The sequence below is a fragment of the Glycine soja genome, chromosome 9 (assembly GCF_004193775.1).
Source record: "Glycine soja cultivar W05 chromosome 9, ASM419377v2, whole genome shotgun sequence".
Classification (NCBI taxonomy): Eukaryota; Viridiplantae; Streptophyta; class Magnoliopsida; order Fabales; family Fabaceae; genus Glycine; species Glycine soja.
Window position 1 is genome coordinate 43,079,724 of NC_041010.1, and position 13,550 is coordinate 43,093,273.

General features: G+C 31.6%; 1 protein-coding gene, 1 non-coding gene and 1 pseudogene across 3 annotated transcripts; 2 read left to right on the forward strand and 1 right to left on the reverse strand.

The window, feature by feature from the left end:
- The first annotated feature begins 725 nt into the window (after window positions 1-725).
- On the forward strand, window positions 726-797 carry TRNAG-UCC. The gene has a single exon. It is a non-coding gene; the product is annotated as a tRNA-Gly (tRNA).
- Window positions 798-932: 135 nt separating this feature from the next.
- LOC114425031 (aminoacyl tRNA synthase complex-interacting multifunctional protein 1-like) lies at window positions 933-4,031 on the forward strand. Its single transcript, XM_028391756.1, has 3 exons — window positions 933-1,535; window positions 2,768-2,974; window positions 3,661-4,031. Exons 1-3 carry the CDS (start codon window positions 1,116-1,118, stop codon window positions 3,802-3,804), a joined length of 771 nt encoding a protein of 256 aa, XP_028247557.1. The 5' UTR covers window positions 933-1,115; the 3' UTR covers window positions 3,805-4,031.
- Window positions 4,032-4,108: 77 nt separating this feature from the next.
- On the reverse strand, window positions 4,109-10,963 carry LOC114425030 (annotated as a pseudogene). The gene is made up of 10 exons (XR_003669187.1): window positions 10,828-10,963; window positions 10,493-10,740; window positions 10,228-10,359; window positions 10,054-10,106; window positions 9,781-9,935; window positions 8,468-8,611; window positions 7,106-7,255; window positions 5,721-5,975; window positions 4,611-4,692; window positions 4,109-4,514 (listed from the first exon to the last, which is right to left on the reverse strand). The product of XR_003669187.1 is annotated as a polyamine oxidase 1-like (transcript).
- Window positions 10,964-13,550: the final 2,587 nt, after the last annotated feature.

Here is a 13,550-nt window from a genome sequence, read left to right on the forward strand (position 1 = left end):
GAGACCTATCATTACGTGAGTAGACTTTGACCTCCAATTAGGCTTAGTAGGGTAAAATTTGAGTATTTTGAGGTTAAAAACCTTTACAAAAATGTGCCAAGATTAGCCCAAAGCGGACACACGCTAGGGCTTCAAAAGGGAGCAGAGTTCTTTTAAAAATCAAAACTAAATAAATTCATATTTTAAAAAATATGCTAAAAATAGCAATAATATGCGTACTATTCTTTATGTGGAGTCAATCAAAATGGCTCGAGTGTTTTTCTTTCCTTTCCCATCTGGTAATTTCTCTTATCGGTAATATATGAGAATCAAAATCTATTAATAATGGTGTGACATCATTTGTGAAAAGAGTCTCATTCATATTTGTTAGGAATAAAAGTGGGTTGTTAATTATGCAAAGTAAAATTGAAATTCACTCTAGTTTAAAATGCTATTTGAGATTCTCAAATGATGTAACATGAAATGTGTTTAAGTTAGACTTTATTTAAGAACAACATAAAAAATATAAGTTTATTATACATTGTGATTGGATATGACTTGATTTATTTTTAAATAAGAACCAAAGATTAAAATACATCCCATAACAAAAGCAGATTTTTTTATTAATGGTTTACATTAATTTTCATTTTTTTTATTGGTTTGTCACAAATTGGTTTTGAAGTACTAGTAAAGGATAGAAGTTACACAAAATGTCAACAAAGTATTTTCCAACTCATCAACAACAAGCGTTTGTAGTCCAACGGTTAGGATAATTGCCTTCCAAGCAATAGACCCGGGTTCGACTCCCGGCAAACGCATGTGGTTTTTTGCTTTCATAACTAATATTCAATTTCAATACACCTTTTTCTTCATTTTTTCGACCATATATTGTTAATAGAAGACTTTTATAACTTACTTATATTCTAACCAATCCTTTCTCACCCTTTTAGGCCACTATAATTACATTCATTGTTTTGGTTTTGGGGGCAGGAAATCAAAATTTTATTTTACTCATTCACATAATTGTTTTTCTAATGAAGCAACCTTAATATTTTGCCTTGGTCTAGTTTATTGGTTGTGTTGTCTCCGAGGATTGAAATCCAATCCGTGCCTCCTTTTTATCTGATAACACAAAAATGGCAAATGCTTTGAGAGTTGGTAGTGTTATCTCACTCTGCTCCCTTCGGAACACGAGACCCCATCTTCCCCTTCTCTCCAACGCCACGCGCTTCCGTTCCAAGTTCCCATTTTTCACCCTCTCATCGTCGCCAAATCCATCTGGGTATCCACCATTTCGCACACTCTCTTCTTCTTCTGCTTCCACAGATGAGGCAGTGACCACCGAAGCCATCACTAGCAATAATGCAAGTGGTGAAGCTGAGAACAGTATTAAGGATGCGGCGGGGTTGCTTGACATAAGGGTTGGGTGCATTCTGAGAGCATGGAAACATGATGAAGCTGATTCTCTCTATGTGGAAGAGGTTGATATTGGTGAACCTGAACCCAGAATCATATGCAGTGGCCTTGTCAAATACATCCCTCTAGAACACCTTCAGGTTTTTCTCTTTTTGTCATAACTAGGTATTGACTTCTGCTTGATAGTGGGTTAATTTATTGCAAGTTTTTCAATTTGTATTTCAAGCTGTCATATTTTTGTTCTTAATACCAAGTTTAAATAAAGAACAATTTAGGAAAAAAAGAAGCATTTTTTAAACGAAATTACTAAATTTACTCTGTTTTACATTTTTTTTTTTGTATTTCAGTTCAGAAGGAATACTAATTGTATGTCGAATTAGAGGGAAAACAGTACAAAGTATCGCCAACTAAATTTTCATGAATTTTAAAATTTAAGGATGTGCAGACAGATTCTATACGATGATATTTTGAAAATGAGCAGAAATGTACTCTCTTTATTTGTTTTCTTCTAAATTTCTGTTGTGATAGACTCTTTAATGCATGCTTATGTATTTGGTAGGGTTCTACGTGATTTAATGACAAAAAGAATGAAACTTTGATGTTTGATGTTGTTGAGAATAATAAATAAAAATTGACGGTTATATAGACTCGTTTGTCATTTGAATCAATGTACCACAGACTGTGGGACGAATACCAGACATGACACAAATGCAAACACTTTGACATGGCTAAAGTCTAAGATATAGAACATGAGGACAACACACAAGATGAGTTATATGTCTTTAAAAAGAAAAGGTATATTCACCATTTCAAAAAAAGTATTACAACTTTTTTATGTTATGAGCCTAAAAAAAAAAAATACTGAGAAACCTTTTTTTTTATAAATAAAATATATATTGTTTTTGTAATACAAGTATCCTTGAAATACCATTCATAGGAAGCGTTGACTCAAGTGTCGGTCAACAATTTTTTTTAATCTAATGACAACTCAAGCAAGAGAAGTTTTCATGCTTTGTTGGTTTGAATTCTTTGTGCAAAAGAAATTATAAGATGCATGTGTCTTGTTCCAGCTGAGTATGTTAGCCGGAATTTATCAAGGTCTGGGAAAGAAACAATTAGTTTCTATTGACTGCTCTTTGTGCGTCACTTGTACTTATTAAAATGTGAATTCTATGAGCATTACACTTTATGTTTTGTAAATATAATGATAGAATAGGCAGACAAACTTACATGACTGCTTGAATAGTTGCTTTTGTGTGTGCCCGTGCGCATGGCAACAGTGCAGAAAGGTTTTGAGGCTGTGATATTGTCATCATATTGATGTTTTCTGTACAAGTATTTAACATCATAACTAATTGTATGGCACATGCAGGGCAAAAAGGTTATTGTCCTTTCCAACCTGAAGCCAAGAAATATGCGTGGTGTCAAGTCCTGCGGAATGCTGATGGCTGCTTCTGATGCAAAACATGAAAATGTTGAACTTTTGTTCCCTCCCGAGGAAGCAATTCCTGGTGAAAGAATCTGGTTTGGAACGGAAGATGAAAAGGATAATCAACCTGATGCTGCCACTCCGAATCAGGCAATTGCTCTTCCTTAATAGCAATTAATATGACTGCCTAGTTGACTGGGAAGTTCTAGATGATTTATTATTTTATAAATTAGGCTAACTCGCATTTGAAACTAGACAGTTTTTTGGGATACCATACAGTTATTGTGTCCAATAGTAATTATCCATCACACAAGGTATTTATTACAACTAGAGATTGAAAAAACCACCTAGTGGGATAAGGCTTTGTTGTTGTTGTTATAGAGATTGAAAAACCATAGGTCAAGTGGCATTTGTAATTGGAAGCCCCCAAGAAACTTCTTGTTTGCATATTGTTGTGTGCCATAGTAGACTCTAGAAACTAAACCTTCAAGAGTATATAGATCAATGTTCAACTTGGATGGATGTTGTATATAAAAAAATCTTACTACACTCATTACCATTTTGATTAAATATGTTAAGATAAACAAACTGTGATGTGTAGGGAAAAAGTTTATGGCTTAAATATGTTGTACAGAAAATTGAAGAATTGACTGAGGAAGAACAATCTAAAAATTGGGCTTTAGAGAGCTTAGAAAAATAATGATTCTTGTTTTTGTCATATGTGGGTAATTTCAAGAGAAATGATTAATTGATCACCCTGTCCTTTTCTATCTAGATCTTATTCTTCGTCTTTGACCTGTCTATCTTGGATCTTTTTCTTCTGTGACAACGTGCAGCTACAAAAGAAAAAGATATGGGAATTGGTGCAGCCGCATCTCAAGACAGATGCTTCTTGTATTGCAATGCTAGGGGAGCATGTCATGCGTTCATCTGTAGGTTCAGTAGCTTGCCAGTCATTGCAGAATGCAAATATCTCCTGATCAGCACTGTCAATTTGTTACCCTACTCAGCCATTCAGGCACTGCCTATCTGTATGCAATTATTCTGCTTCATAATGGAATTTTTGGTTGATAAATTGGCGTTTGTTTTGTATGTACTTTGATTTTTTAATGTTTTAGTTTACATTTTATCACTTTCACTTGGACATAATGATTTCAGCTGAGTATAAACCTCATACTGCATAAGTAAATGATTTTTCTTCATGGCATGTTTACTTTTGTTTTCATTTTTTATTTACTTTTAAATACAAATCTACCGTCTGCTAAACAATATAAACAAGAGTGGTTTTAGCTGCAACTGCCTATTATCTGCTAAACAATATAAACAAGAGTTTATACCAGAAATTTATTAGTAATTAGGACACGAGTAACTCAAGTCCTTGGCTTTCGTTTTGGTCTGTAGTTTGCTTGTTACCTTTGTTTTCTTGATTATTTTTCTTTTACTATTATTGCTGATGAAACAGAGGTGATGAATAGTGAATACAGTTGTAGGACAAAGATGTGGGGATTATTTCGGTTTGCTGTTGGATGATTGTGTAGTGCCATTCTAAGCTTGCCCCTGAGATTTTATTGTCTAGGAATATTGCATTCGGTTAATGCTGACAAGGGCTCTAATACTCGACTTTGGCTCTTGTTTTTTCTTTTGTTGTCCTTTCTCATTTCTTCAAGTAGTTCTTTGCTAGAATTGATACCTGTTAAAGCATTCGTGAGTTAATTAAATTCATGTCAACAAGTGGGAACTAATCACCTTTTTAGGAGAGCAAATTTAAGATAAATTAATGACTTACCTGCGAGGTATGCACCATGCACATAGCCACTAAATCTTTCACTCGTGTGTTCTCCAGTAAAGAAAATGCGACCTACTGGAGCCTGAACCATGCCCAAAAAAGACAAATAAACACAATGGAAAAACATTTTTGAAAGAAAATATAAACATTTCCTGGAGACATGAACACGGCTAAAAGTAACAGAACAAATCAAGGGGCAGAATACAAAACCAAAATACAGCACAGCAGTCCAACCCCAACAGGACAAAAACACTACAATATTGGAACATTAAACGACGTTATTAATGTAGCTTTGCATGATTGATTATTGCAATTTAGTAACAGGTTCTCAGAAAATAAAGACACTATAAATTGTTTACTTTACAATTGGATATGAATTTAATAATCCTAGAAGATGCTTCAGAAGGGAACATTACGTCCATGACTCTATTTCAACCCTCCTCCACTCATTTTTCCTTTTTCTTTGGGAGATATTTCAGAAATGAAATCGAAGAATAGTTAAATTCATTTCATAGAAAAACAAATGCATCTGTTTTCATATTCTAATAATATATCAAAAGGTTTTAAATTCAGTTAGATGGGAATGCTACAAGTTGATACAGATCAATTACAATTAATCAACACCTAACACTACAACTGACAGGTTGCTACCACATCACGTAATGGTCTATAACTTAAACCTTAATTATACATTTATAGTGACAGGTTTCCAATTGCAGTCATCTCTTTTGTCATCACATGTACTGTAGTGCAGAATACAAAGACAAATATGTATATATATATATATATATATAACAAAAAAAGAATACAAAGACAAATACACCAACTTAGAAGTGCTAAATCCTTTCATATTCTGTACGATTTTAATATGGAGACTTTTATTACATTGTTATCGCTATCCACGTCCTTTGACAACATTTTTAATGTTATACTAGTACCACATCTACGGGAGATGATAAATTACTCTTGTAATACTAAGGAGTTTTTTTGGATTTTCTCCTTGAAAATTTATAATTATATATATCTGGGAACATAACACGTTTTGAAGTAAATAGTCAGTAATTTATAATGTGTATGTATGTATATGAATATTTAAAATGATAAACAAACCTTAACATCACGAACTACTTGGAGATTAGAGATAACGGGATAGTTGCTGTAGCTGCCACGTTGGAACCTGTTATTCCACCATCTGGGAACAAGTATATCAGTGGCATCAGGTATGTTGGGTCCAAACATATCCTTGAGCACCTCCATAGCTTCTCTCAAGGTGTCTTCATCCGATTGAGCTTCCACACGTTTTGATTCACCATTTGTCAATGTCACCACCAAGATATCAGAGCCAGGGTATGCATTCTCCATTTGCTAGTGGCAAAGCATTAAATCATGAGATGCCTCAAAAAGATTTTGATGATTTAAGAGAATAGACAACTAATGTTTATCGTAGAAGTTCTAACCAAAGTCAATGCCTGAGTATTATCCAATTTAGTTTGTGAAGTAGTGAGAATGTGAAAAAATGTCAGACTAAATTTTGACACAAATAAATATATACTATGATGAAATTATATAATGGCTACAAATGTCAATTTTTTTTCCCATTGTAAAATTCATTTTGTATTAAAATACTATTTCATAGTTTGAAAAAAATTTAAATTGTATGGCATGCATGTCTATCTGCAGGAGTCTGAGCGTGAAATTTTGTGTGATTTTGTGCATCCATGTTTATGCGTGTGATATTGTCTATACATGCGTGCATATGTTTCTGTTATATTTCATGCTGTTTTATACGGAAAAGAAATCAATCATGGCTGGTAAGTAGTTCCCATTACGAAACTTGTACAGATAACTCCAAAGAGGATACCAAACGTTATTCCCCACAACCTAGAAGGATAATGAATCACTCAACACAAACAAGGACAAGGAGAAAAAACTATTATATTCGTGTCATCCCTACAAGGATGTAATTGATATTAGCATAACAAGACAACGGAAGTAGTTGCAAAAGTAGTATTTAATATTTATTAACGCACACACTTCTAAAATATCAAAACATCACCTTCAGAAAAACAACATTAAAAAGACACCTTGCGTAAATTAGGGGATGGGATTAGGAACATGATAAGCTATCTCTCCAATTAGACTAAAGATATGTATATTCACATTGAGTCCTAGTGTTATTTAAGAGGATAGTACTTTAAATTTCACATAACACTGGGCAATTTCTCCTTATCTTGTGTGTTGGAAAGAAATATATATTTTAATTGTCATGTTTTTTTAATTCACATTATTTGCCACAGAACTTGGAGTATTCATGATTACATGCAATGCAACATGCAATGTGCAGTAAACTCGCCAATTTCAAAGAATTTTATTCATTGATCAACCTACTGAATAGCACCAAACAACTTCACGATGAGAAGCAGCAAGGACATATAATGCAAGAGAAACAAAATAGTATGAATACAACATAATATAGAGAAAATTTTCAAACAAACCTGCCAAAATGTGTAGTAGCCTCTTTGATCGTGAGCATATATGAAGAATTCATTTCCGGGTCCACTTGGCCAGAACTGATATGGAAACTTCAGGAAAATTTTGGTGTACACGGTTACATCACATTTCTCTATGGCTTCTAATTTCCATCTCTGTGTAATTATTGAATAAGTCAAAGTTTTGCTTAGTAAAACCAACTAAAACTACTGTCATTAATTGAAGGGAAACTTTGACAACTAAGCAGGCTCAGACAAAGTGTCTCAATGATGTTCATGGGGAAGATCCATTTATAAACAGTTCTTTTGCATTATAAGTGTCTCAACAAAATAGACATATATAATGCAAAAGAATAACTTCATATGATGCTATTTAAATTCTAAATTAAATGCAAAGTCACTTGGAGGAGTGCTCCTGTTATGGCAATACATTCTCTAATACTTATAATTAAAAAAATATCAGTGTGTGAAAAGAGCACTTTTAATGCATTTTTTCAGACAACAAATACTTAAAAATTTATTGTTATAATGCATGTGTATTATGTTTTATATTGTTATAAAAATTTATTGTCGCACTATATGTAGTATCATAAATGATTTGTTGATCCATTGTTAAAAATTAATTAAAAAATTACACTATAAGTAGCCTTTTTTTACATTATCCATTTATTAAATTTAAATATTTGAAGTTTTTTGAGATATTTCATAAAAAAAATAGGGTTAAACATATTTTTAGTTATTAACGATAAGGTAATATTCATTTTTTAGTCTCTAAAAATTAAATCGATAACTATTTTTTCTCTTTTATTTACTAAAATGCATTATATATAATCCTTATTTTTATAATCAATAAATTAAAAGAAGATGACTTTTTTAAAAGACAAATCATGTAACTAACCAATTTTTATAAATAAAAGATAAATATAATAATTTATTTTTTGAAGACTGAAAATAATAATTTATGTATAACATATCATAATCCACGAATAACAAATACTAGCAACAAGTTGTTGATGTATCAACATTTGATCATTGATCTTGAAAAATTATCTCCTGACATCATTAACCATAGAGTCCAGTTTAATGCAAGGCCTAGTTATCCTTAATTGTATTAATATATTTGATTTTCTAATAACATTAGACTATGGGACCATGACCAATTAAATATCTTAAATAGAATGGAAAGAACTACATATTAGCAAAAGCTCACTCTAGACTAGATATTCCATTTAATTTTATTAACGTCTAGAAGATGAAAATACTATCAAATACAAATGTACGGGCACCTGTACCTGTACTAGAGGACAAAAGAAAATAAAGTACTGTAATATAGAGGACAAAAGAAAATAAAGTATAGACAAAACATACGGGTAAGGGTGGATGGAAGGCAACAAGGTTGCTTTGGAGAACCCCAATGCTAACGGACACAAGTACGTAATTTGCTTCATAAATGCAATCATCCTCTGTTATCACCCTAACGCCACTTCCCCGATGCTCTATTTCCCGGACCACCTGCATGCACAACATCAGTGTAAAGTTACATGAGGTAAGTTGAATTAAAGGATGCAAAGCAACAACAAATATTATTTTATTTCTTTAATTAATATCTCACGACACTTGTTAGTATAGGCTGTTATTAAAAGATGTTTTAAGAGACATGCAGGTTCTCTGAAACACACCCATGTTATTATTTTAAATGAAATGACAAAGCAACTTAACCCTTGTAAAGCATATTTTATTTTTGCTTACATAACAATATCTTGGACACTCATTAAAATTCTCTTATGTATAAAATTTATTTAACATGTTAAAAATTTATAAAGAAACTTTATTTTCACTAAAAGTTTTCAATTTTGAAATCAATGGTTAACAAAACCATTCTTTTACTAATAACTATTTATACAAACAAGAAATCTTATTCTTGGTCAGAATGTAGCGAAGGAAATTTCGGACACCGTGAAGATATTTGTTTTGGTGAAAAACTTCTTAAACTAAAAATTAAAAGTTTTGTTAAATTTTTTTAACTTTGCTTTTTTATTTTCCACCATGATTAATTAGTTGCTCAACATTTACAGTAATTTAATTTGTGTACAAAAATCTTTGTAACAAAAATATTACTAATTATATGTATTATTTGTCATTACTAAATATACTTGAATATTTCATCAATAATTTTATGTTTGAAAGTTGCAGGGTGTTGCTATCACTTTACCTAAAAATAAAATGTATAAAATGATACTTTAGTAAATAATGACAGTAAAAAAAGATTGATGCAGGGCGTTCATAAAACATTATATTTTTAATCAAATATTTATGATATATCTAAGATAACTCAATAGACAAGTGTATCCTGAACACTCATCATGCCTGTAACTCAAAAAGTGTGTCAACGAGCTTAAGTAACAGAAAAATAAAATAAAATAGTAAAGTTATTGGGTTACGAAGTGGATTAGAGTGCAGAGAAGAAGCCCCGGAGTAGGCGTATAAAGATAATGTAACAGTTTAAGGCAATGTAACGGACCAACCCATTATTACCCTGAAGAAAGTAGGTTACACCACCACTACCACTACTACTAGATGGCTCATGGACTCGGCGCATAGGCATTGACCGATAGAAATATTATAGCTAACTGGTTCATTAGATAAAAGGTCAAGATTAGGAAGCAAGCAACATTACGTACATGGTTGAGTTTGAGACGAGTGTCCAGTATTTTACCCTCAGATGTCAACAAAAAATCTTCAGCCATTTTATATACCAAATAATCAAAACCTCTTTCATCCGCAACCAAAAATTCCCTTTCGCCAAACGCTGTAAAGGTAGATATCGGTACTGCCTCTGCATCCACAACTTTCACAGTTTCAGAACAGACATCCATAAACCAACTCACATAATAATTAGTAAGAATCAACACTATTTAATTTAATTCAAAGTGAGTTGCGAGGTTTGAACTGACCTGCCATTTCAAAATCATGGAGGATGAAATCAATTGCTAGCTCTAATGGCGACCTAATAAAGGGAAACAAAAAAGAGTTCGGAAATATTGGTTCATGTTATTTATGGTCACAATCACACCACATTTATTCACCAAATCGTTTTGTGGTTGAAAAGGACTAGTAATTGCACTTACGAAGGTGGTTCAGTTGTTTTGGAGCTATTGCCTTCGCGATCGGCTTCTTCCTGGTTCGTTAAGTTTCGAATTGCCGAGTCCACAGCTTTTTTGTACGAGTCCGCAGCGATTCCACTCGAAAATATCTTTCCACTGGAATGAACTCGTCGTGGCAAATATATTTCAGGAAAAAATGGTTATACACTAACCGATAACAGGAATTATGGAACAGAGCAATCGGCAGAGCAACAGAAGCAAAAAAATGGAAAAAGAAATAGAGTCTCGCCTGCGATCATATATATTGTATGGCACATTCGTGTAGTCAGAGAAGCATGTTCGAAGGCCATATTCAGCGACGAGTTCCCAAATTGGATTGGACTCTTTGCCGCCAACTCCGACACCAACCAGCTCCGAGTTCGACGGACACACCGCCGAAGTTTTCCTTCCGAATCCTACCGCCAATACAGTTTGAAGCCTCCAGGATTACAAGATCCTTTACGCCATTCTCGGCCAACAGCTTTGCCGCAGAGATACCTTTCAGAAAGGAAAACTCATAGTTATTGATATGGAAAAATGAAGATGCGGAGAGAGAGGAAGAATTGTAGCGATGGTGGTATTCACCGGATACACCAGCACCGACGATAATGACGAAGGAGCGAGAGGGAGATTCCATGAATGAAAGAGAAGAGTTGAAGAGTATGGTAGAGAGAGAAAGAGAGGTATAAATATATAGCGGGAGTCCATTAACATTTTCTATGAAAGAAAGGTATTATTATATTGAGTACTTGAATGCTCATGTTCCTGCTTACAGTTGGAAATGTACATCACATCACTCTACTAATTAATTATTTGATAAGTATAAACTGACGCCACTTTTCCAATGTTGTATTCCCCGGACCACCAAACATCACCTATTCACATTATTCATGTTTTTGTTAAAGTTTTATTTAAAGGATGCAAAGCAACAATGAATCTTTTTTTTTATTTCTTTAATTAATATGTGACGCCATCTGTTAACATAAGTTGTTATTAAAAGGTGTTTTAAGAGTGAGATGTAAAAACACAAATACGTGTTATTATTTAAGATGAAAGACAAAAGCACCGTAGCCCTTCTTAGGCTATTAATTGCTAGTGAGTCAATTCAAATAGTGCGGACGATTACAGAAATTTGGAGTCCGGGACCTACTAATTTATGAGATGTAAAGGAAGTTTAAAAGATTGAGATACAATATATTATTTGATGATCAAGTTGTGCCGATCAACTTGTTTCTTGCGTGGAAGAAATTCATTTGGTTAACCATCCATTGAAGTAGTTTCCTAATTACTGGCACGAAAAAGGGATTTTTATATTTGCTGGTTTTAATTTTTTAGATCGATTTTAAGGGGTGTCAAATCAACATCGGTAGATAGTGAGTATATTTTTAGAATAGTTTTGAAATCGATTTAGAAAAGTTATCTTTTACACGTAGCGAAAAATCGTTAAAAGTACTTTGTATATTAATTGTAGCAAGAACCAATGTAACACAATTATCGTGCTAGGATTTTAACCAGCCAACTTTGTTTGTATATGTTTCAATGTGTTTGGATAGTCTCTATATCATACTAAATCATAGTGATATGGATTAATTTTGATTTTGATCAAATTTTATATGTTTTTAAAATTATTATAAAATTAATTATGATGCATAAAATCATAATGGAATTGAAGCAAGAATAATTTTTATTTTTATCAAAATTAATTTTATAATTATTAATTTAATTTAAAATTAAATTTATCGGTGTGGTTCCACATGCTTAAAATTTTAAATGGTGGCCTTAGAAGATAGACAGTAGCAATGAAAGTGAAAGATGAATTGTAAAGTGTCTCGGAGGAAGGGAATTAAAGAAAATGCGGAAAAAGGAATGAAATTCTGAGATAATATAAAGGTGACGTCTATGCTATAATCTACATGCACATGTGACTTAATTGATATCTTTAAAGCATTTTTAAGGAATAAAATTATAATAAATGATTATGTTTAGGAACTAAATTTAAATGGTTCTACTATTACTCATACAAATGTCGTGTTATGTTGGCCTGAACATTAACATTAACAGAGGTACTCTAAAAACTAAACTAACATGATTGACATGTGACAGTTTGAATAATCTATTTTGAATTTTCTTAATTTCAGGAATTAATGTAACCATACCAAACACTTTCATTGATGAAATAGGTCACTTATCCTAATAATAACAATTACGATGCTATGCTTTGTTGTTTTCTATTATCAATTTTTATTATTTAGTTATAATTTCTCTTGTGCTTTTAATTATTTAACGGTATTAATAGATTAGACCGTATAAGAGGAGAGGATAATATGACATTTACATCTCTCAAAAAATGAGAGTATACTTTAATTTAATTTAATGGTGTTAAATTAAATGAATTAAACATATATTTTTAAAGAGTAATGTCAGACTCGATTATCTTAAAAGATGGAAAAAAAAATTTTTATTTTTTTATTTTACTTCAAATTAATTGAATGTATGAATGATTAACCTTCAATACATTATTTGTTTTTTTAATAAATATAATTAAGATTTTTAACTTTTTAACAGGATCTCGAGATCCTTAAAAAAAATGAGACTTTGAGATACTTTTATAAATTTTAATCTTTAGAATTGATTATAGAATTAATCTTCGAGACACTTATTTACACTTACTCGGGACAATATGTATATTATGACCTGCTTAATTTTTCCTCCTCATGAAAAAATAACAGGAATTTGATGTAATTGGCAATCCAGTGATCCACTAACCGATCACCAAAATTATTATAGATGTTTTCATGTCTCTAATTTGAATTTGAATTATGAATATAATATTGAAATATATTATTTGACACATTTTTAATGTATTTTTATTAGATAAATTTTGAGTCTTACTAAATATTTTTTAATCAGCGAGTCTCACTGAATATAAAATAAATTTTAAATTGTTTAATATATAAATAATTTATCTTTTTATATGCTAAAATGAAGTGAATCAATAATTAAATAAAAGATAAATAAAAGAAAAAAATAGCATACTTGTTTCGTGTTTTTTGAAAAATTCTTTTTTAAAATAAAAATGAAATAAAAGAATTTATTTGATAAGACTCATAAAAGTAGTTTTGAAAACTCTTTTCAGAACAAACATCTTTATTTTAGTTTTTAAAAATAAAAATTCAGAACATTTATAAGTTGTTTTATTTTTATTTTTTTATTACTTATGTTCTTTTCTTTAGCTTTAACATCTCTTTTATCACTTTTACTCTCTAAAAATTTGTTTTTAAAGAAGACACCAGTACTCGGCCTTTTAA

Excerpts from the sequence above, each read along its gene's own strand:
- LOC114425031 (XM_028391756.1), top strand. The coding sequence starts at position 1,116 with ATGGCAAATGCTTTGAGAGTTGGTAGTGTTATCTCACTCTGCTCCCTT. Across the intron at positions 1,536-2,767 it reads TCCCTCTAGAACACCTTCAG|GGCAAAAAGGTTATTGTCCT; the intron begins GTTTTTCTCTTT and ends TGGCACATGCAG. Across the intron at positions 2,975-3,660 it reads ATGCTGCCACTCCGAATCAG|CTACAAAAGAAAAAGATATG; the intron begins GCAATTGCTCTT and ends GACAACGTGCAG.